We start from the raw sequence: 20,105 nt of genomic DNA on the forward strand, positions 1-20,105 counted from the left end.
CCAGATGGAGATAGAGTGCTGCATCGGGTTGCATCGCGCATTTCCACATTCATTCTGGATGCGTCGTGCATGGTGTCGTACCAGTCGGCGTGAAAACCAGGTGTGAACCTCAGATCTTGTTTCAATTGGGTTATCGGGAAGTTCCTATCTTCGCCAACTATCGAGACAGCATATATTTGCTGCGCTGGTACGTTGCTTGCATCCTTTCAGCTTCTTTCTCCTTTAGCGCTGCGGGTTACTATGTGTCTACCTCTACATAGCCGGCCGAGAAGGGCCGTCTCTTATCAACCAAAACATAGACGACTCCACTCGGAGATTTCGGGACCTTAAGATTGATTGGACTGAATGACCTATGATCTCCGGCGAATGGTATTATGGTATCAGTAGTATAGCGAACCAATATGCCAAGTATGTGGTGGTGTTGAGACTGCTTCTTTGTCGATGTAAGCTTTTTATTATGTTGATATAACTATGTTGTTGTTATAACAATACTACTGCCAGATTTGTGCGCAACGTGCAGCAGCATCTCCAGCCATTTGAAGGTATGCATCGGTGGCCATGTCATTGTCGATTCCTAAGAATCTCTGATTGGTGGGCAAATCTCTAGTCCTAAGAACGGGAAAGATAGAAGTGCCTTCGTTCATCTCGTCAAACATCGCACCGAAGATGAACGTCGGCTTTAATGACACGGCGCCTTCTAGCTGCATCTGATAGAAAGTGCCATTCCACCTTGGGAAATGATCAAACTGTTCGTTTGGGTTCGCATTACTGCTCGATCCTCCAGGCCACACAACGATGCTGCTGTCGATACCGAGTCCCTGGAGTGCCCCGGCATCCTCGATAGCCTGCCGTCCGTTCAAGAAGTCCTGGTAACCGTTGATGTCATATGCGCCTACTGTCCAGGGTTGAATCATGTCGGCGAGGCGATATACTGGTCCAAATCGCCCGGGTTGATTCTCAACCATCTCGGCGTGCCACGCTTGCTGGACACCAAGAATTACATAGAAGCCGGCGTTCTTCAGGGCCGTAACAATGGCGATGCCATCATCAGCACTCACCTCGTTTACAATACCGAACCCCCAAATTTCGATGACGGGTTTTCCTTCGTGGTGCATGTAGGCAGGGGACGAAGTGATGTCACTCAGTGCTGCTAGGTCGGCGAGGAACGTAGCCGTGACGTTTGTTGATGCCGTGGCTGCACCATTTAGGTCGTACTCAATCACGAAACCACGGCCATATTTTTCCGCAGCATCCTTAGCTGCGTTAAAAATCTGAGTGTTATTGTCAGCACGTTTTTTTTGTCCCGCACCGTACCACTCACATTAATCCAGCCTCCATTGGCTTCATTTATGTAGCCATAGAAGCGCTGTAAAAATGCACCACTTATCCCGTGGTCCGCCATCATCTTGAAGTGAAGGTCCACGACACCATCGCAATCATTACTATAGAACTGGGCGAATGAACCATCAGGGCGGGTGAAGGGAGTATCAAAGAGACATTCAGCAGGATATCCAGACACATCCGGGATCATATCAACGCCGACTGCAATGGGGATTAGCGTTTCCGATCTGGATATTAGGGCATCCATCCTTGTACTGACCGTGTCCAACTTCTGGCGATGGTGTATCCCTAGAGGCCGCTTATAAGCTACGTCAAGCCTTTGCATGCCATTAGGTGCTTACGTGGTCCAATGCGAATTGCCATTGTCTTCAAATGGTTTCCTAAACCATGCTTGGTACCCGACAAAGAATTTCCCATTCAAGGTGGACCGATCGATAGTAGAGTCCTGTCGTGCAACCGGCTGAAATGCTAAAGGATTGCATATGGACTGGCTCGCCAGACTCAATATGGCTGAGATTTGTAGTGTGCGGAACATACTTCCTGTACCTCTTGTGGCGAGCTGCCTCCCTCCTTATGAACAAGTCCATGTTGGAAATTACAATCCTATATATACTCGAGTAAATATGTTCTCTCAGGTCAGCGGGATATGGGTAGGTAGGACTGCTGGCGCCAGCCTTTCGCTATTCTAAGCGCGATGAGTAAGCCGAGGAGGCCGACTGCCATATTGAAAGCCCACGCTTTAGCAATCCAAGGGTGAGCATTGTTATTACAACGATCCTTAGTCAGGAAAGGAGAAACAGAACGGCCTTTGTCACACGACTTATATTGCCACCTATGGGCAGATGTGGAATACTCATGGTGATCATCTTTCAGTGTACCCATGATACCACTCTCCATGCTTACACAGGAGCGGTATTGAGCCCTCCATGATCATACCCACCAGACCAATGGAGGGCAAAGCTTGTGTTCAGGAGGCCTTTTGCCGTTGTGAGCGTCGAAGAGGTTTAGTGTCAGTGTCTATAACCGAACTGTTTTCCCTCTTGGCTGCTGGCTTAGGTTTCGCTTCTTCGGCTTTTTTGTCCGGTTTTAATAAAGTATTTTTAGACCGCGGGCTTATAGAAGTCGAAGCTTGTCCAGCTTCATCTTTCATGACAACATAAGCTACTTTTTCAATATCAGTAGCGCCTACTTGAAGCCGTTTAGCAAGCTTCTCTGCGGCGATATTCAATTGCTGATATTCCTTTGCGTTGTACTTGATCGGTGACTTCTGGCCATTACAACACAACCACCAGAAGGCTTCGTCCGAAAAGAAAATGACTCGTTCGGGGTCGTGTACAGACAGTAAAAGTGAGGCGGTTGCAGGACCTATCCCTTTTAATTTTGTAATGGCATCCATTGCTTTGGTGACATTGTCGTCGAGCCAGTATCGTGCCATTGCCTCCTGTATAATCTTGCTAACAACCTCTTCTTCGTTCGATGATACGAGCTTCATCAAGGTTGGCCGAAATTTCCCATGACGCCTGATGGAATGTTTAAGCAGGGTGGTAGCACTAAGGAGAGTCGAGCAGCACTCTCACCGCCAGAGGCGCACTTACAACTTCCAATCCACCAATGTCTTCACATCATCAAGAGCCATTTGTCGTTTTGGCTTGTTAGATCGAAACAAATCAGTGGCTTCCCCATACCGATACTCATCAAGTGTAAGGAGAGACGACTGGCCAGGTTTAGGCGCTGTACGCGATTAGTGAGGGAATTACTTGTATGAAGTATGCTGTCCACTCACGTTTGTCTTCCGACATGGACGCGATGAACAAATCATATTGGCTAAGCAGCTCGTTAAAGCGGCCGAGGGAGATGGTTTCTGAGAGAATGTCCGTGTCTGTCATGTTGCTGTATCTATGAGAATATCACTAGAGAAAGAAATGGAATCGCATTAATGACGTTCACGGGCTCAAGCAAAAAGTTGGTTGTCGATAATCATCAAGATCTAGAGCTTTTATTAGAGGTAGGTATTCATGAAGGTGGACGGCTGTCAACCATATTTCTGTGGATGAGGCAGTGGATCGGACTCAGGTGTACATGAAGGTACATGAATATACATATTCTAGGCGGAGATCTAGACCCCAGAATCCCGTTAGTCATTCGAGCTAGGTAGATATACTTTTCTCTAGCGCTAGTTTGTAGGGAATCTCAAGTACTCATATCTTGTGCTAGTGCCCAAATAAGCCTGAGCAATACCGAAAAGCCCACTGCATGGTACTCCTTAGTATCGTCGGGGCACGTAGGACTCAAGCTTGGTTGGTTGCAGCGCACTTACAGCGACTGCGAGTCGCCCATTGGCGCCCTCAGACTTTTTTTTTACATGTACTTGCCGTGACAGGTCTATTTTTATTTGTATGTACATACATATATTTCTAGTCCAAATCCCTTCACTTTTTCTCTGCCTATTTTCTCCATTCTTTTTTCCTCTTTCTCTGCAGATCTCACCACCAGCCCCTCACCGTTATCACAAGCCAAATCAACTAGGCTGTCCATTCCTTCAGACCACATTTCGTCGTCTTCCACCTCCACATATTTCAAAATGGGTAACGTATGTTTTGCTGTCCGCAATAGAAAGCATCAAGGCGTCCATACCGGTGTGCTAACATCCCCTTTCTTTGCTCAGGGCGCCAAGGCTCAGCAGAAGCGTGAGCGCAATGCGAAGGACACCAAGGCAAAGGGGTCGCAACTGAAGAGCGTAAGAAATTCAATCCCTGCCATATTATGCTCTCGAGGCGATAGACACTGATACCAAAAAAAAAAAAATGCAGAATGCGAAGGCGATGGATATCCAATGCGCTATTTGCAAGTCGACCTTCTTGAAGACTACGCGCGCTCCTCAGTACGTTCCCATCATACTTGCCGACATAGACCCCCTTCTGTCCAGGCCCTATATTTTTCCTAAACAAAGGCGCCTTCTTAAATGAACCTGCGCTCATTGATGTCCGTCTAGGCTTACCGAGCACGCCGCCAACAAGCACAGCAAGGCCCTGATCGAGTGCTTCCCAGGTTACGAAGTCGCGTAAGCTGAAATACACGGGTGAAATGCGAATATGGACAAGGCACTAGCGATAGCGCATTTACGGGTGTTTAGCGAGAGACTGTTTGAGGCGTATGGGCGGTTTACCAATATTTAACGGATCTACGAATACATGACAAACAACCTAAAAAATCCTCTTTCTGGAGTCATCGTTAATGAATTGTGTTTCCAAAAAGTTGATGCTCATTTCTTCAGTGTGCTTTGACAGCCTGTCTACTTAGATCGATGGCCTCATTCTGAACGCTGGCCTGCCCTGCCTTCTGGGCCTTTTCTTGCGCCTCGCTGGCTTGTTGCTCACGAATACTCCGCAGAATATCGGGATACCACCTCTCGCCAACATCCGGATGCGATTTGACGCGATTCCTCAACGTGGCCTCGCCCAACGTCTTTGCGACGCCACCACTACGAAACGTGAACTCGACGTCGTCTAGTCGGCCACCATTCGCCTCTAAAACTTTGCGTCTCTGGTCCTTGATAGCCTCTGGGACCTCGCCCACACCGATCGACTCGAGCTCCTCGAACGTCGAACTTCCCCTGACTCCCTGGAAGAAAGGGATCGAAAAGCGCGCCCCTGCGCCGGCCTTGGGTGATAACACTCGGTGTGTGGTCGAGCAGCATACCCCTTGCGTCAAAGCCTCGAGACCTTGACCAATAGCAACGACGAGCGTGCCATCGATAGGCGGGCAGTCGATCCATTCGCCCTTCATGTTCTGCACTTGCAATCCCTTGTGATTGCTCGCCTGCAGCAGGTAGGACGTTAACATGCTGTCTTTATGCGGGCCGACACCCTGGCCCTGCACGTCACTGCCGAGCTTAAGCTCGGACACATCCGGGTACTTGACAATCTTGAGCTTATGCTGCTGGTCCTTGTCAAAGTATCTGTTGAATGCGTCAGCCGGCAGATCAATTGCCTCTGCGATGAGTGACGTGAACTGGATCGAGATAGCCCCCATCCGCGAAATGTAGTCGGTGTAGACCTTTCGGAAGTTGGGGAGCACCGAGGCAGATGGCCACTGGTTCGGCGCAAGTAGATTGTCCCAGATAGGTGCGTCCGGCCCCGGAATCGGGTGCTCAGTAGATAGGTCTATCTGCTCCCTGTGGTCGACGGCGCCGGCTGTGATCTCAGCCGATAGCTGTGAGTAGCCTAGGAATGACGGCGCATTTTTCATCTCGATTTTCAGTCTTGGGGTCTCATATGTTAGTACAAGCTGCTATTAAACTTAGACTATAGCATGCTTATATAGCTTGCCGTCAAGTAATATATCAATTTAGCTGGGAAGATAAAAAACGTACTTCTCTTCCTGCGGGATATCGAAGAACGCCCGCCCTTCGCTGATCACGTCGCGCCATAGCTCGTCAGGGATGCCGACGTTCTTAAGGTACAGGAACCCGACTTCCATCAGCGCGTGCCGCAGCTCGGCCAGGAACTGCGGCTTCGTGGCCGGGTCGCGCGATTGCGCCAGGTCGAGGATCGGGATGGACGTGAAGGACATGATGCTCTCGCTTTGTAGCTATTCCAGTGTATACTGCCTACCTAGGTATTTACCTACTTACTACCAATGTATGCAAGTAAGTCCTAATTATGCGGGGAAAATGGGATAACCTTAACTCGACCCTGGTGCTTTATGACCAAGTACCCGGTTCAAGATATATAGGAAATCCAGATTATAAACTAGGTAGTGACATAAAAAATAAAAATAAGAAAGAAACAAAACTACAATATCCAGCGAGGATGGGTAGACGAGACTTGCTTATAGCTAGATAGCTTCCTTTTTACCTAGGTACGACCAACCTATTGAGTGAGGTGAAGTAGATAGCTGATGTCGCAATTCCGCTCCTCGGCCGACGACCAATGCCCCACTCGGGCTTTTCTTGTCCTCACGCCACCTACAACCTACGTACTACGACGGGGTAGATATGGGGGTGGGTGATATTCTTGGCTTTCCCGGCCCGCGCCGTCCTCGAAGCAAGCCTATTGGAAAGATTTATACGAGGTAGATTGCCGAAACGCATGAATAAGCAGATTACAAAGCATACCTACCTATCTATCTTATTGTTGCCGACCTAGAAGGAGTTGTGCGATCGAAAGGGGGGAATAGACACAAGCAAATCAATTGATATCATCAAGACTATATTTTTTCATTGTAGATCACAATTATTTGAAGTATATACGTAAAGAGTAGTAAGTCTCAAACATCTATTGTTGCCAATTCCAAGGATGGAAAGTGGCTAGTATGATATTCAAGAGTACTGTACATATCATCGTGGGATAAGTAGGCTTTAGACGATATCCCAGGGTATCATTTGCCTCGATGATATGGCCATCGCAATCAAGACCCTTTTGTTTAAATGAACCCAAAGCTCACTTCTTATAACCCAACCCCCAATAACATCTAACTTCTACTGAAGTTACAAACTTCCAAAACAAGCTTATAGCGAATTGGTCTTGGCGAGCCCAACTCGACTTTGTTGTGCTTGTTCATGTCCTCGCATTGTCAGAACGCATAACGTCTCAAGGTCGACCAATTATCAGATGCCAACTTTCGTAATGGCGACCACAGCACCTCGTTGCATCCGGCCCGGCTAGTCTCAGCCCAGACTTGAGAATTGTGCTGATCATCACATATGGAGGCCCGGCATGCGCCTGACGACGTCAATCATGTAGAGTAGTGTATATGACGCAGCAACGCGAAGGAGTATATCTTATGTCATACCATGCCAACTTTCGCGTAGCGTAATGGGTCGTAATAGGTGCTATTTCTATTGCGACGATTATCATGGCGCGGGGACGGCCGACTTGGAGGTGGTGAATAACTTCGTGACTTGATAAAATAATTCTTCAACAGGGGGCATGGCAAAAGATGGAGCAGTGTCGAACAGCTCCGCAAGTCTTTGTGGGGCAACAACAGCTGGGTATACTGCATCGTCATCGACTCTGTCGGTCATGTCAATGTCCACATCGTCCTCGCTCGCTTCCTCGTCGTCTTGTTCGAGGGTTAAAGCCGGCGTTATAGCTACATTCCCGTTTACTATCGGCTCTTGATCTAGTTGGAGATCGGCTAAGGGATAAGCAAATGCTAAAGAGTTTGTGTCCATATTGTCTGCTATAGACCAGATCTGTGCAGCTGAGTCGAGAGCCAAAAAGCCACTGGAGCCAGGAGGGGACACTAGGGATGTAATGGGGTTCTGGAAGCTTTGTACCAGCTCTGGTTCGCATCGGTCAGGCCTAAAAATGGCAAGTTCTGAGCGCACTTTAGTTGACCCCCTTTTGCCCCTTGAAACGGCCACGGCAAAGCGGCCAGTGTGGAAATCGGTTGCAAGATGGTTCATAATGGAGGCGCCTGGACCATGCGCGTCTTCTTCTTCAGGGCCTTTCGCTTTTCTTAACTGCACTCCATATTGCAGCTCGTCGAGAACAAGATCGTATACCATAAGCGCATCTGATAACACGATTAGGCTTGTTGAGAGAACCGAGATGCCCTGAATATTTCCCTTGATAAGTCCATTGAGCGAGTTTCGAATCTTGCCGCTCTCTGGATCTATGACTTGAACTATTGATCCGTGCTCGTGGACCACAGCGCACACTAGAACAGAGCCGTCTTCAGAGAAGGCAATTGCGCCTGAACCATGAAAATATTCGTTGGGTGGCTCAGGCTCCCCCGCAGTCTCATTTCCATATAAAGAAATTGCTTGTGAGCAATTCCAGCTATACAGCTGGCGCCCCTTTTTACCCTTGATGATCAGCCCATCTCTCTGCCGGATAATTGGCTGCCATAACCGAGCTATCCCATCTCCGCCGACGGTCGCAAAGCGGTCTGATTTGGGATCAGCTGCCAAATCAAATACCGACTCAACTTGGTTGGAATGGTGTGGTGCATCAATACGAGTCATCAGTTCCAAATTCTCACTTTCAGCAGAGACAGACCAGAACTTTAAATACGTTTCTTTCCTTTCAGAAGACGATCCTTCAAGCACATTGACATCTCGCGAGGGTGGCTGCCACTCGTCGGCTGTAACAAGCCAGCGGCCATCATGCGAGTATTTCATGCGAGTTACTCGTGGTTCTGTGATGGGATGACCTCTGGACGTGATATTAACGTCTGTTGGATTTGTTCGCGTTAACGCTTGTCTCGAGACGCTCTGCATAGTAGTTAGGTCTAAGGATTGTATCAGTGGCATGGACGGACCGCTGCCTGAGTAGCTGAGCTTTTGTCCGTTGCCAACACAAAGAAGCATTTGTGATGAATTAGAGGGTGATACAGCAGCTGGTATGGTTGTTAACCGATCAGGTGTATACTGCCCAACCCGCTTGACGTTGTCATCCTTCGAGATCGGCTGAGGTGATAATAGGGCCTGGATCCCCGAAATATAGGTAATGGGCTTCATCTCAGCAGTTGAAAGCACCATAGTGGAGTTGTCATCTAAATGAAGAGCGTACATAGAGCCGCGTTTTGAGACCACAATGTTTTCGATGGTAGCAGAGAGATGAGGTAAGAAATCCTTCTTCTGGGTATCTAGCTGCCAAAGTACCAAGGTCGATTCTGAACCTCCCGAGAGTATGTAATTTCCTAAAAATTGATTTTAGCAGTGCATTTATCATAATTAGCTTCTCTCTCTTACCATCGCGTGACCATTTCACAGCATGGACGGCTTTACGATGCCAGTGATACTTGCGGGGCTGCAGAACATGATGGCGCGCCTTGGGGGTATTTAATAAGCGAATTTCGGGCAAAAGGTCCTTGTATGCAAACACAGCTCCCCGAGCGCAACCGATCGCTAAATCTATAACCGGCACATCACTCGCTTCGCGTTGGGATTTGCGGTTAAGATGGACACGGTTGGTGACTTGGACATCGAGGCAGGTAATCTCATCGCTCGCATCAAATGTTACAGCCTCGTAGGAGAGACCTTCCAATCCCTTTATTGTCTCGCTGGTTCGAGACCCGATAATAACAATTCGATCAGCATATGCGACGAACGTGTACCCGGTATGGGCAACTCGGAGGTTTGCAATGGGTGATGTGAACGAAAAGATAGGTTTAGATGCGACTAATTGAGAATTCTGGATATCGCACGCAACAATATGCCAAGCTTGCCCTTTCTTTACTGAAGCATAGACTACGTCTCTGGTATCCTGGTCAAATTGAACCGAATCGACGTGCATGTCATATAAACGGTCGCAAGGCAACTTCACCTGAGCTTCTGAGCAAGAACCCGTCTCCCAGTTGATAAGCCATATTGAGCCACCGTGTGAGGCAACCCAGACATGCTTTGGGGTTGTCGCCGAGGGGCATATGGCAGCAATCTGGTCCTGTCGTCCGTCGATCCTTGAGAAGTTGAGTTCGATTTTGCGCAGTAACAGCGAGTCGGGAGCTGAGTAGACTTGGAGTGAGGTATTATATGGGAGGATCAGATGTCTATGCAATAGCCAATTAGCAGCTTGTCTTATGACCGCGTTGGGGGTATAGACCTTACTTCTCGTCTTCAGTCAAGATAGGGTCTATGTTAAGCATTCGTCCGCCGATAGGCTCAGAGACCCTCCATTTACAAGAATCACCCTTAAAGACTAGCTCTTTACCGGATCTCGACCTATGCTTGTGCTTATCTTTCGCTTCGATTTGGGTCTCGGCTTTGACCATGTCCAACATCTTCCCTTCGAGGCCTGAGCCGTCTGCGCCGCCATTGACCAGTATTGTAGGCTCAGATTTGATATGCTGTCCATTGGTGATTTCAGGTTGCGTAATACTACCGCTCTGTCTCCTTCTTCGTTTTCGTTTGTTATGGTCGTCGAGTTCTCTTTTGCGCTTGTTGGCGACAGCCTAGCAGCAGTCACTTGTTAGAAAAGGACTACAGACGATGCTGTCTGGAATTCTCATGGGATCATATAACCAACCTCTGGTGTCATTACGGGCGCCATGGTTCGAAGACGTAGGGGTTGGCGTCGCAGCAACAAATCGAAGACCCTCGATCGACACAGCAGGCGGGACTCTGACTTCTGCTGTAAAAAGTTCACAGCTCCAACCTGAATGTTTTCGTAGCGGAGCAGCTGCGATAAGGGATCGATAAGAACTTTTTTCAGTCAGGGAAGCCGCAGCATAGGTAAGATCCCGGTTCCATTGGTCACCTTTGGGTACAGCCCCACAAACGTCCAAGGCGATGGAAAAGTCACTTCGTACCTCTGCCCGCTAGGGATTCCACTAGTACTCATTGGAGCTAGTAGCCACTGCCGCCTGTGGGTCCGGCTTTGAAATATTCAAGGTTGTCGCGAACTGCATCGTCTTTCATTGCCTTTGTGATTTCAGATCTGCTCGTGTTCGCGCATCACTATACCTCTCCTTGTGCCGCTGCAAAGAACCAGACACTTCGTATATACGCTGATTAAAGATCGCCAAGATGATTATTCCGATTCGCTGCTTCTCCTGCGGGAAGGTGGGAGCTCCTATCCTCGAATCTTCCCGCCATTCACGACAACTAACCACATAAACACAGGTTACTGGAGATCTCTGGGAGCGCTATCTAAAGCTGATAGACGAGGGCATCACCGATGGGTTTGTTGACCTCGCCCTTCTGCGATTGTGAACTTAGACTTATACGCGCTATAGTGATGCGATGGATCAGCTTGGGCTCAAGCGATACTGCTGCCGTCGCATGATCATGACCCACGTCGACCTCATTGAGAAGCTGCTGAAGTGAGATTTCCCAACCGCCCTCAAGCTGCTATCGGAGTAAAACACAATATACTAACATCATGCAAAGGTATACACCGGACGGACGAAACGAAAAGAAGCTACAACTCGGTAAGGACGATTAGGGATTCCAAAATGCGGGTTAGAAATGAGGCCGGCAAAATACTGCATTACGAGGCGTTCAGGTTCAGCGGGTTTTACATTGGCGTTGGGTCCAATAAGTGGACAAAAGAACATTACTTTTCAAGCCATATAACGGAAAGCGCCGTGGTATACTTACCGAGCGGAGGTTCACGTTCGAAAACACACTGGGGCTAGTCTCTGGTAGAAAGTTGAATGGCAACATGCTAGTCGCCTTCCCTTTTATATCAAAGAACCCGAGTCGTCGTTTAACAGAGAGGAGGTGAATAAGGCCTGTGATGAGCAGGAGCCAACCACCTTGATGGATCACTTACAACATAGGATATCCCCAATAAAGGCAGTTTGTTGTTATCCTTTTTCGTACGTCGAATCGCCTTGTCATGGTACCCCAGCGATTGTAAATGCCTAGAGTGGCCCAAATCTTCCCGGCCCATTCTCTCATCCTCTTTAATATGCCTACAGTCTCGGCTGTCTCTTTACGAACCACGCATGAGAGCAACTGGTAAGGATTGCATCATGCCTATGATGAACTTCGATCAAGAAGACATTTCATGGGCTATCTATTAAAAGCTCAGTGTAAAGGTGTGCCACAGTGTCTGTCATGGTCATAGAGCATGCGCTTATTCAAGGCCAAAGCGATAATAGAATGAAAGGGTCATTTCTGTCATACACATCAAGGGCCGTCCAAGTTCGGGCCGTCCATACTCCACTCCCTTTCGGTGACTAGGAAACTATCCGCTCGGGAGGCGTAAAGCTCTTCAGACAATTGTGCACCTTAGCTGGGTGTAATTTGCCGGAAATGCCGCTCAAGGGTCCACACAAGCACAGTCTTTCAAGAGTGAACGGTTTGTCAAACACACCGAAATAGTCAATTGGGCTTCGCACTATTTCTATCATGATTCCTGTTTGAAAATATTCTCATGTAATGTAGTTTGTACATTTAGGCAGGCTCCCGCAACTGCCGCACGACTTCAGGGATGAATCTTGGCTGGGATAAATCATCAAAAGTTCTAGGTTCCACGTTTAGCTGTAGGTCTATGTGATATCCAATGCACCTCTGCTCATGTCTGCTGTGCCATACGGCCGGTGGCTGGCCGCCTCGCGTGGTGTAGTTATAGCTGGCAAGCCTGGCAACCCTTACATGAAGTCGGCTCCATTTAATAGGCTGGGAACAACGCTGTCAAAGCGGTGTAGGCGCGACTGCCACCAACAGTATGATGGTGGCGACTCCGATTTAGATACATGGTGTTGATCTCTCGGTGATGAGCGTTTCAGGGGTTATGGCGATTGGGCTCGATCTAAACACTGCCGGACCCTTGTGGATCGAAACACAAAGACAATCCTAACGCTTGAATGTAAACAACAGCATGCGGTCCTACGTGAAATCTTGTTATAGAAGGAAACAGCTCAGCCGCTGCTGTATTTATGTAGCATCATGCTTACGAACCATTTGGAATCAAGCCAAAGGGCGTACATAAAATTTGGTCATACCAAAGTGCTACGTAGATGCTGCAAGGCTCGCAAATTCGCCCATGAGGCTGGCACATATCTACGCTGAAACCCACGTTGACCTACACACCTTCCAAGAAAGAATCGAGGTTGACCATAAAGTACCTACCACAAGTACGACATCCAACAAAGCTCATTGGTTTCAGGCGGAGACATGGTGAGCTTTATGCCGATGGAGGCAACCGGTTATTCCTGGCATGATATCTCGGCCTATAGTCGGTGAGCTCGATTCTTGCTCACCTTGATTCGTAATCTCTCATCTCCACCGCCAGATTTTTCAGCTACACAACCTTACAGCTAACAGTTATCAGATAGTAGACTCTTTACAACTTGGCATCGCGTTTGCTGGTACTCTAGATTTCGGACATTTTCCAGCCTTGCGTCTACAGGATCATGCATCAAGGCGCGTATGCACGCTGAGACCAACTGAGTAAAACAATAGTTTCTAGAAAAGCGCCCCCTCGGAATACGGCGCATAAGGCTATGCTATCTATTATTTCATTTTACCGGCGGCACAGAGGTTCGCGAAATCTTCCACCCTTAGTCCCCACCAAAGGAATGCATGTTGGTGTGTATAGTGATTCTGTGTGTCTATCCACGCGAGAGCCACATAGTTTAGTATGGTGCCACGTTTTCGCCATTCATCACAGGCTCCATCTTCGAAGTCATCACATGTTAAAGCTTGGCTGTGCTCAGCAATGCAACTGGCTGAACGCAACACCGGACATCCATGATGTTCCGTTCTGTCGGGAGTGTAGCGCGTCTGATAGTACCAACAGTATTAAATGCTGCAAACAACTTGCATCAGCCTAGCAGAAGGATTCTCGACCAACTTACCAGGCCGAGAAAGGTAACGTCTCCCATGATGAAAAACAAAGTACGGTAATATAGAGAAAACAAGATTCCCACGACACTGGCTGCGCGTTCCGCTACTGCTAGGCACAAATCCATTGGCGAATGGGATTCGAGACGGTCTCGCAAGACCAACCATCTCAGGACAAGGATCACCTTTGAATTGGCGCGGAGAGGCCTTCTTGAAACGGCAACACTACATGCACACTCGCTTATCATGAGCTCGCGGGCAGTTGCACAGTATTGATTGATTGACTGTCTCTCAAATGCAGGCTCACTGAAAGACCATAGGACGACCGGGAATAATTACATCAGTTGAGGCTTACATGTACATCTTGAGCTGAACTACAGATTTGGCCCCCAACTTATATTATTGAGTACATCTAAAACATGGGGAGAAACATTGGACGAGCTCGTACGTACCCCTATCTCGTCCCAGAAAAACAAGCTCAACACATCTCACATGAGCCCACCCTATCAGGCAGTGACAACAAACAACACGAAGCCGTGCTACGATGATAATTACAAGGAGGCTAAGGCAGGTGATACCAACAGGAAGATGCTCGGTATTTGTAAGTATTCGAGCGTTCGTCTCGAGGGCTCCGCGGCCCACACCCGTTGGCCCACCTAGTCCTAATAAAAGACTCGCAACCAGATCTCCGGGACATGGGCAAAGAAACGCCTCATGGGCGTGTGGAGAGCCGGCTCGTTGTACCTACACCTTTGTAGTTAGCCGGATGTACGTTGGTATGTTCTACACCATGTACATGGCTTGATTCGAATCCCATCCCCTCACCTTCAACTTCTGCCCTAACCTAGTGTTACCGTCTAAATGTAGATACAGTAAGGTTAGGTAAACATCACAACTGCCATACCGGATCAGATCGAGCTGTCTGTTCCCTACCAACAATTACTACCTAACTAGGTACTACATGCCTCCCGCCGGAACCAGAATCTGCTCTTCTACTTGGCTAATAGTATACCGAGGCATAGCATACACGCCCACGCTAATTATCTACCTGGGTAGCTAGACGAACATCATTCTATGTGTCTACAATATCGGTGTATCCTAGATCTATCTATCCGCATCAGGCAACACCGCCGAGCCTTGACTCTACAGTACGGTAGGTATCGTACTCGGTAGAAGCAGTTATCATGGTGACAGGTACGTATTATAGAAGCCCATGACTTAACCCGGCCATGTGCGCAAGGCGGAAATGTAGTGGACTCTGGCGCCATGTTGCCAACGGCGTCGGTGCAGAGACAGAATGTCTCGCTTTCTCGCCTTTCCCGCCTTCCCCAAGCCTCGTCACTTCAATAGCGCACGCCTGGTGGAACTTTTACGTCAAACCGAGCGAACCTACCTAGCTACATAGTAGGTACCTAGCCAAGCCTGAATCAAGCCTGACACAAGCTTGCCAAGGGCGGCCGCATCATCGCGGGGCTCTGTGGGTGGGTGAGGTCGAGTTGATCCCGTCTGCTACCATCTAACGGAGTCGCCAGCTTCAGTGACAAGCACAGAAGATGCCGAAGAATATTGAGCATACGAAAGTATGGTACTAGCCATAAGGCACGTACTCCTCTCTTCCCCCTCCATCATAACTAAGTAGACCTTTTTTTCCCCATATAAGGGCAGGGATATGTATGTGGTCTAGTGTAGGTGGTGGAAATGCCTCTCTGCTGTGACTCGTCGGATGAAGCGATCCACCTGCTGCTAAGCGCCGAGGGGCCTGTGTGCCAATGTGAACCCTCATCTCCTTGCCTAGGCTTTTGCCCAGACTTTCAGCTTGGCCGCCTTTGACTGGTCGACTCGCCCACTCCAACTCGAAGTGCAAGTCGCACAGCGGCAGGCTGGATTGGTTCAGTGGGAGCATTCTGCGTTTGCATCTGCATCTGCACCGTCCCAACGTGCCATCGCGACTCGGGCCAGCTGTGCGAAACAGCCCAATACGCCTACCTACTCAAATCTCACCAGCAATTCTGATCTGCCACCCGTTGTTATTGCTTACCTTATGCGACACATCGACGAAGAGCCTCCGTGCGACCTCAAAGACTTACTTTGTAGGTCCCGGGTGGAGAGATCCTTCGGCCAGGCCACCTACCCATTGGCTCGCCGTTGATTTTGCCCTCTTCTCCGTTGTACGCTAGGCTAGACCGTACCGCACTCTCTCGCACGATACCCCGAACCCTGCGTGCGCGCCCTCTTTTTCCGACCTTGCGCCCGCTTGGCTAGGTTTATGACCTCCCCTCCGGCTCATGACCCTAGGTATTTCGTTTGATGTACAACGGTACGGGCTTGTATGTACACTTTCTTACCAAAGGATCACTAGCTCTGCCTGCCTGGTCGATTGCCTAATATCCTTGGACGAACTCTACTTACAATATCGGTACCTACTTCCGTACAGATAGTACGCTTTGTTTCCTGAGCTTTGCGTAGAGCCCGTAGTGTAAGTCGAACGGTCGGCGATTTGGGTTACAGCCTCTGCGGTGGAGCTCTTCCAGGACCTACTAAGTGTGTGCCTAGTAGTCGTTGGAATTCGAGCGTGAGCGCTTCCTCTTCTTTTGCCCCTCCTCTATTAAATAAACCTCCATAGTCCGCGCATTGGTGTGTTGTCCTGGGCGTTTTGCTCATCTACGCTTTCGAGCATTGGTTCCATAATTATTCGTGTCGTTTTCCTGTTTCTTTTTTTACTCGTCTCGACAAACACCCGGTTTCCTTACGAGCTTTCGCAGTTAGCTAGCATAGCACCAGCACCCCCCGACCGCGTCGGCCCGTAGCTAAATTGATACTCTCCGGGACGGACCAGTCTCTAGCAAACAGGTTTGTTTCCCGTTTCGCCGACTGTCGCGCGGCGCTTTCGTTTGCAAAGACACGCTCGCCAATTCCCGTAGCTTTCTACGTTGCTCAAACCAATTTCCCACACGGCCACGCGCATAGCGCAAGCCTGACCGAGGAGACCCGTCGTCTTGGCCACTGTAGCCAGCTATTAGCTACACTGTCGCTTATTCTTGAACAAGCGCGTTGTCGGGGGAATTGGAGCTGCGGTGGCGCTTAGAGACACAGGTAGATCCACGCCCAAGCGCCATCTATAGAATCCATTAGCACTGTTGGGCGACCTGTTTTGTGGCCGTGTTACAAGCTAGGATCCGTTCGTCATGGCTCTCGAAGCCCCGTTGAGATCGTCAACTGGGAGTATATTATCTAGCTTTTCAGCTCACTCCGATATGTCCGTTCCATCGTCAAACTCTCCAGCTCTTCAGCCTCCCTTTCGACCAATGTATGTGCCCGGATGCTCAATAACCATACTCTAGTAGATAGCTGACTTTGGCAGGTCTTCAAGCTCTGCAGAGTCTAGCGGGCTTCGGCCATCGTCGGCCGCTGCTGCTCGATCATCACCTGCTCCCTACCTCCTGAGTCCCAGCGACATTGTCGGCCCTTCACCCGTCACATCAGTTGGGACGGATGCGACGGAGATTGAGGAGGAAGCCTCCGATGAAGCGCGGTCGCTCTCAAGCGCTGCCGGTTCCGAAGCTCAGCCGCAGGTTGGTCGCATCTATAGTAGCATTGATGGTAATATCTAATATTGATAGCTATTAAAGCTGCGGACTAATATATCCGACCAATTTCGGCAAACGGCAAACGAAGAGGCAGTCTCAGTTATCCATGCCCCCGAAAGTTTCCAAAGCTGGGTTAGTTGGCTCGCCTATGTTGAGTTGTCAATTTACTCATTATTGTAGGCCAAGTCGGACACACTTTCCAAGCAGCCAGAGTCTACTCAGAGGCGGTCTCCCAGGCAATCCCCAAAGCTTGAAAATTTAGCTATCTCAACTCCCAATGACCGGGCTTCGAAGGTACTGCAAGCCAAGTTTACAAAATTCAAAACATGGGCTAACCTTATAGACCAAATCAATGGGGCTACCAACACCGCCACCATTGTCCACAGACGTCAAGCCTGTTCGGTATAGCATCGATAGTGCAACTCCTAGAGCTCAGAATCTCCAGGAAGTGCTTAGTGATTCCTCAAGACTACGATCCAGCAGTGCGAGCAGTCTAGAACGTAAGCATACCCATCTCCGTGTGTACCATGACAGCTAACATAAGTAATCAGTTATTCCTGAGATCAAGGAGCCTGAAACGGATGCTGAGCCAGATTTGGAATACGACGACGACGAAGAATACTCGACTCCTGTTCGAGGAGAGGGACAAGATGATATGGAGATTCAATCTCTACAATCAGCTTTGAAAGAGTGTTGGGTATTATGCAATACTTTAGCAAGCTTAAGCACTCATCACCGAGAAAGAGTTTTCAGTGTATCAGGCACCCCTGACGGGCACGAAAAGGCCTGGAAATGCTGCTGGAAGCTTTGCCAACGTCTATACGATAACAGAAACGTGACTGATGAGCCATTGCACGTGAAGGCAGACCTAGATCTCTGTAGGGACTTCTGTCAAGCTCTCTTTGATATACGAATGCGTTCAGACGGAATGTCTGATTCTATACTACGTGTCAGCTTTGAATTGAATAACCAGTGAGTAGCATTTGACTCCACAGAATAGCTGATTCTAATTTCGAGCAGTCTATACAGCGCACAGGATAATCGCAATCTACCTGAAGCGTTTCAAGAGCGAACCTTGGACTTTTATATCACTTTATGCCATCGACTGATGAAGCAGCGTGGACAGTTGGCCGAGGAGACAAATTCCCTCCTCCGCGCCTGTTGGTCCCTGGCAGAGATGCTCTTTAGTCTCCGCCAGAAAAAGAGAGACGGAAAAGAGCCGGATGAGGAATTACTTACCTCAGCCGTACAAGCTTGCTGGGAGCTGTGCGACATCTTCCGTGAAGGGTGGACTCAGATACGCCCAGACAGAGGAACACCACGGCCCAGCCAACCGAATTTTTTCACGTTTGGTAGGGAAGCTGAAGCGGACGGCCGTGCGAGTAGGCAGTCGAATCGCAGCAAGCGAGATGGTCAAAAACGAGATTCCACAGAGAAGCTCCGGAAACCTCCACCCGTGCCTGAGACCCCCGTCACCGAGTTCGAAGACACACCCATCTCACCTGAGAGTTCATCCCCCCAAGCACCCAACATTCTTGTCCTCGGGACGGAAAGCAATAGGGGTGGACGGTGGCCAAGCAGCGCCTCGAACCTCTCGGGCTACTCCCAAAGCAGTCAACGAACTTCCAGCACCGCGACAACCGCAACGACAACAGAAGACGTGAACATCTATCGAATCAAGGGACTTGTCCTAAAGGCAGCAATGAACCTAGGCTTTTCTCGGGACGGTCCCTCTGAGGGACATGGTAGCCAAGTCTCGCTGCAGACATTCGTCAGGTCCCTACCGCCAGGCTCATTCGGCTCACTGCCATCACACGCAACGCTTCTCCAGAACTACAAGAACTTGGTGGTATCGGACTCAGCATTCCGGCAGGCATCAGCTCTGCCATCGCGGGGCAAGCGCATAAGTGCCACGGACATGGCAAAGAGCGTGACCTTCATGACGCACCGATCTAGCCAGTACAGCTTCTTGCGAGACTTGTTCAAGATCGTCTACGGACACCACCTTGAGGAGATAGACTCTCGCAAGAACTTTGCCATCGCGGTATGAGGATTTCGGTCGCATACCCCTTAAAGTCGACTCAGTACAAAACGCGGCTACAAGTCCATTCCACGAATTGTCGGCATAATAAGCTGGATATAATTCTTTCTCCAGAAGGCTTCGACAAGCCCAACCCAATAGGCTTCTGCCGCTATCATGGACAATCCCTCTTATGCGAAAACAGAAGTTGAAAACGTCAAGAGCTTACTCGGGTACTCCCACCCAGGCATACCACAAAATCCCTTTTCTCCCTTATTTCTTTGCTACAGCCTAGTTCCCCACGGATTAACGTGATGATACCCCCTTTGCACTTCATATATCAGTTCATCAATCGTTTCATTGGAGTGAACCCAATTGATTTTAGCCGGCGTTAAAGGACTTTGATATTTCTTGATGGTGAGGCAACTCGAATATAAACATTAAGAACGAAAAGATATGTTTTTTCTTCTAAATTCTTTCTCTGCTGTTTTACATTTTACGATTTACTCCTCTCCTCAGCCCACCCCCTAACACAGATACAACAACTCTTCTTGCATTGCTCAGAACGTTATGAATAATGAAAAAAACTCTGGTTTAATATGGCCTGTTTGATTATTGTTGGAAATTGGTTCTCGTTGGATACTTCTATCATATGAAAAAAGGGAAAAGAAAAAGAACATCGCTGGATATGCCACCCACTGTGGTGATAAGAAAACATGTAGTAAAGGCTCAGGCACGGATGACTTGCCGCCGCTACAGTTGGGATAGGAGAAGTGTACGTGAGCTGTGGTATTCGGGGCATGTTATGCTGCCCCTATGAGTCAGTCTAGTCTAGCCTTAGCTTTACCTGATGTATTGAATGTATCGCTCTTGGATAATGCGACAGATGGACTTGTCCACCCTGTGCTCTCTCATCTTT

At 48.8% G+C, this 20,105-nt stretch overlaps 7 protein-coding genes across 7 annotated transcripts; 3 read left to right on the plus strand and 4 right to left on the minus strand.

Annotated features, from left to right (window-relative positions):
- Nucleotides 1–298: 298 nt before the first annotated feature.
- F5B22DRAFT_133122 (uncharacterized protein) lies at nt 299–2,092 on the minus strand. Its single transcript, XM_047968975.1, has 4 exons — nt 1,683–2,092; nt 1,601–1,629; nt 1,322–1,542; nt 299–1,271 (listed from the first exon to the last, which is right to left on the minus strand). The coding sequence occupies exons 1-4, from the start codon at nt 1,874–1,876 to the stop codon at nt 492–494; spliced, it is 1,224 nt and encodes a 407-aa protein (XP_047831298.1). The 5' UTR covers nt 1,877–2,092; the 3' UTR covers nt 299–491.
- Nucleotides 1,949–3,408, minus strand: F5B22DRAFT_133136 (uncharacterized protein). The gene is made up of 3 exons (XM_047968976.1): nt 3,125–3,408; nt 2,937–3,072; nt 1,949–2,861 (listed from the first exon to the last, which is right to left on the minus strand). Exons 1-3 carry the CDS (start codon nt 3,225–3,227, stop codon nt 2,309–2,311), a joined length of 792 nt encoding a protein of 263 aa, XP_047831299.1. The 5' UTR covers nt 3,228–3,408; the 3' UTR covers nt 1,949–2,308.
- A 514-nt stretch (nt 3,409–3,922) lies between these two features.
- On the plus strand, nt 3,923–4,406 carry F5B22DRAFT_646188 (DUF1909-domain-containing protein; the record flags this gene model as incomplete). The annotated part of the gene is made up of 4 exons (XM_047978696.1): nt 3,923–3,931; nt 4,007–4,078; nt 4,152–4,222; nt 4,334–4,406. The coding sequence occupies 4 exons, from the start codon at nt 3,923–3,925 to the stop codon at nt 4,404–4,406; spliced, it is 225 nt and encodes a 74-aa protein (XP_047831300.1).
- Nucleotides 4,407–4,465: 59 nt separating this feature from the next.
- On the minus strand, nt 4,466–6,481 carry F5B22DRAFT_133271 (uncharacterized protein). The gene is made up of 2 exons (XM_047968977.1): nt 5,714–6,481; nt 4,466–5,602 (listed from the first exon to the last, which is right to left on the minus strand). The coding sequence occupies exons 1-2, from the start codon at nt 5,911–5,913 to the stop codon at nt 4,612–4,614; spliced, it is 1,191 nt and encodes a 396-aa protein (XP_047831301.1). The 5' UTR covers nt 5,914–6,481; the 3' UTR covers nt 4,466–4,611.
- Nucleotides 6,482–6,540: 59 nt separating this feature from the next.
- F5B22DRAFT_605275 (uncharacterized protein) lies at nt 6,541–10,434 on the minus strand. Its single transcript, XM_047974833.1, has 4 exons — nt 10,314–10,434; nt 9,896–10,239; nt 9,041–9,837; nt 6,541–8,988 (listed from the first exon to the last, which is right to left on the minus strand). The coding sequence occupies exons 1-4, from the start codon at nt 10,335–10,337 to the stop codon at nt 7,196–7,198; spliced, it is 2,958 nt and encodes a 985-aa protein (XP_047831302.1). The 5' UTR covers nt 10,338–10,434; the 3' UTR covers nt 6,541–7,195.
- A 379-nt stretch (nt 10,435–10,813) lies between these two features.
- F5B22DRAFT_636105 (DNA-directed RNA polymerases n subunit superfamily) lies at nt 10,814–11,231 on the plus strand (the record flags this gene model as incomplete). The annotated part of the gene is made up of 4 exons (XM_047977245.1): nt 10,814–10,849; nt 10,910–10,968; nt 11,023–11,109; nt 11,177–11,231. The coding sequence occupies 4 exons, from the start codon at nt 10,814–10,816 to the stop codon at nt 11,229–11,231; spliced, it is 237 nt and encodes a 78-aa protein (XP_047831303.1).
- Nucleotides 11,232–16,515: 5,284 nt separating this feature from the next.
- Nucleotides 16,516–19,485, plus strand: F5B22DRAFT_133418 (uncharacterized protein). Its single transcript, XM_047968978.1, has 7 exons — nt 16,516–16,886; nt 16,941–17,151; nt 17,200–17,298; nt 17,347–17,460; nt 17,510–17,666; nt 17,718–18,138; nt 18,187–19,485. Exons 1-7 carry the CDS (start codon nt 16,765–16,767, stop codon nt 19,214–19,216), a joined length of 2,154 nt encoding a protein of 717 aa, XP_047831304.1. The 5' UTR covers nt 16,516–16,764; the 3' UTR covers nt 19,217–19,485.
- The last annotated feature ends 620 nt before the right edge of the window (nt 19,486–20,105 follow it).

Source organism: Xylaria bambusicola, assembly GCF_022495145.1.
Source record: "Xylaria bambusicola strain CBS 139988 unplaced genomic scaffold F5B22scaffold_18, whole genome shotgun sequence".
NCBI lineage: Eukaryota > Fungi > Ascomycota > Sordariomycetes > Xylariales > Xylariaceae > Xylaria > Xylaria bambusicola.

Bases quoted from the DNA above. Each gene is read 5' to 3' on its own strand.
- F5B22DRAFT_133271 (XM_047968977.1), bottom strand. From the start codon at position 5,913: ATGTCCTTCACGTCCATCCCGATCCTCGACCTGGCGCAATCGCGCGAC. The intron at 5,603-5,713 runs GTACGTTTTTTA...TGAGACCCCAAG, and splicing joins GATATCCCGCAGGAAGAGAA to ACTGAAAATCGAGATGAAAA.
- F5B22DRAFT_133418 (XM_047968978.1), top strand. From the start codon at position 16,765: ATGGCTCTCGAAGCCCCGTTGAGATCGTCAACTGGGAGTATATTATCT. The intron at 17,461-17,509 runs GTACTGCAAGCC...CTAACCTTATAG, and splicing joins CCAATGACCGGGCTTCGAAG to ACCAAATCAATGGGGCTACC. The intron at 18,139-18,186 runs GTGAGTAGCATT...AATTTCGAGCAG, and splicing joins AGCTTTGAATTGAATAACCA to TCTATACAGCGCACAGGATA.
- F5B22DRAFT_133136 (XM_047968976.1), bottom strand. From the start codon at position 3,227: ATGACAGACACGGACATTCTCTCAGAAACCATCTCCCTCGGCCGCTTT. The intron at 3,073-3,124 runs GTGAGTGGACAG...AATCGCGTACAG, and splicing joins GTCCATGTCGGAAGACAAAC to CGCCTAAACCTGGCCAGTCG. The intron at 2,862-2,936 runs GTAAGTGCGCCT...ACATTCCATCAG, and splicing joins ACATTGGTGGATTGGAAGTT to GCGTCATGGGAAATTTCGGC.
- F5B22DRAFT_605275 (XM_047974833.1), bottom strand. From the start codon at position 10,337: ATGGCGCCCGTAATGACACCAGAG. The intron at 9,838-9,895 runs GTAAGGTCTATA...GCTATTGCATAG, and splicing joins ATCTTGACTGAAGACGAGAA to ACATCTGATCCTCCCATATA. The intron at 8,989-9,040 runs GTAAGAGAGAGA...ATCAATTTTTAG, and splicing joins TGTGAAATGGTCACGCGATG to GAAATTACATACTCTCGGGA.
- F5B22DRAFT_133122 (XM_047968975.1), bottom strand. From the start codon at position 1,876: ATGTTCCGCACACTACAAATCTCAGCCATATTGAGTCTGGCGAGCCAG. The intron at 1,543-1,600 runs GTCAGTACAAGG...TCCCCATTGCAG, and splicing joins ATCGCCAGAAGTTGGACACG to TCGGCGTTGATATGATCCCG. The intron at 1,272-1,321 runs GTGAGTGGTACG...AATAACACTCAG, and splicing joins CCAATGGAGGCTGGATTAAT to ATTTTTAACGCAGCTAAGGA.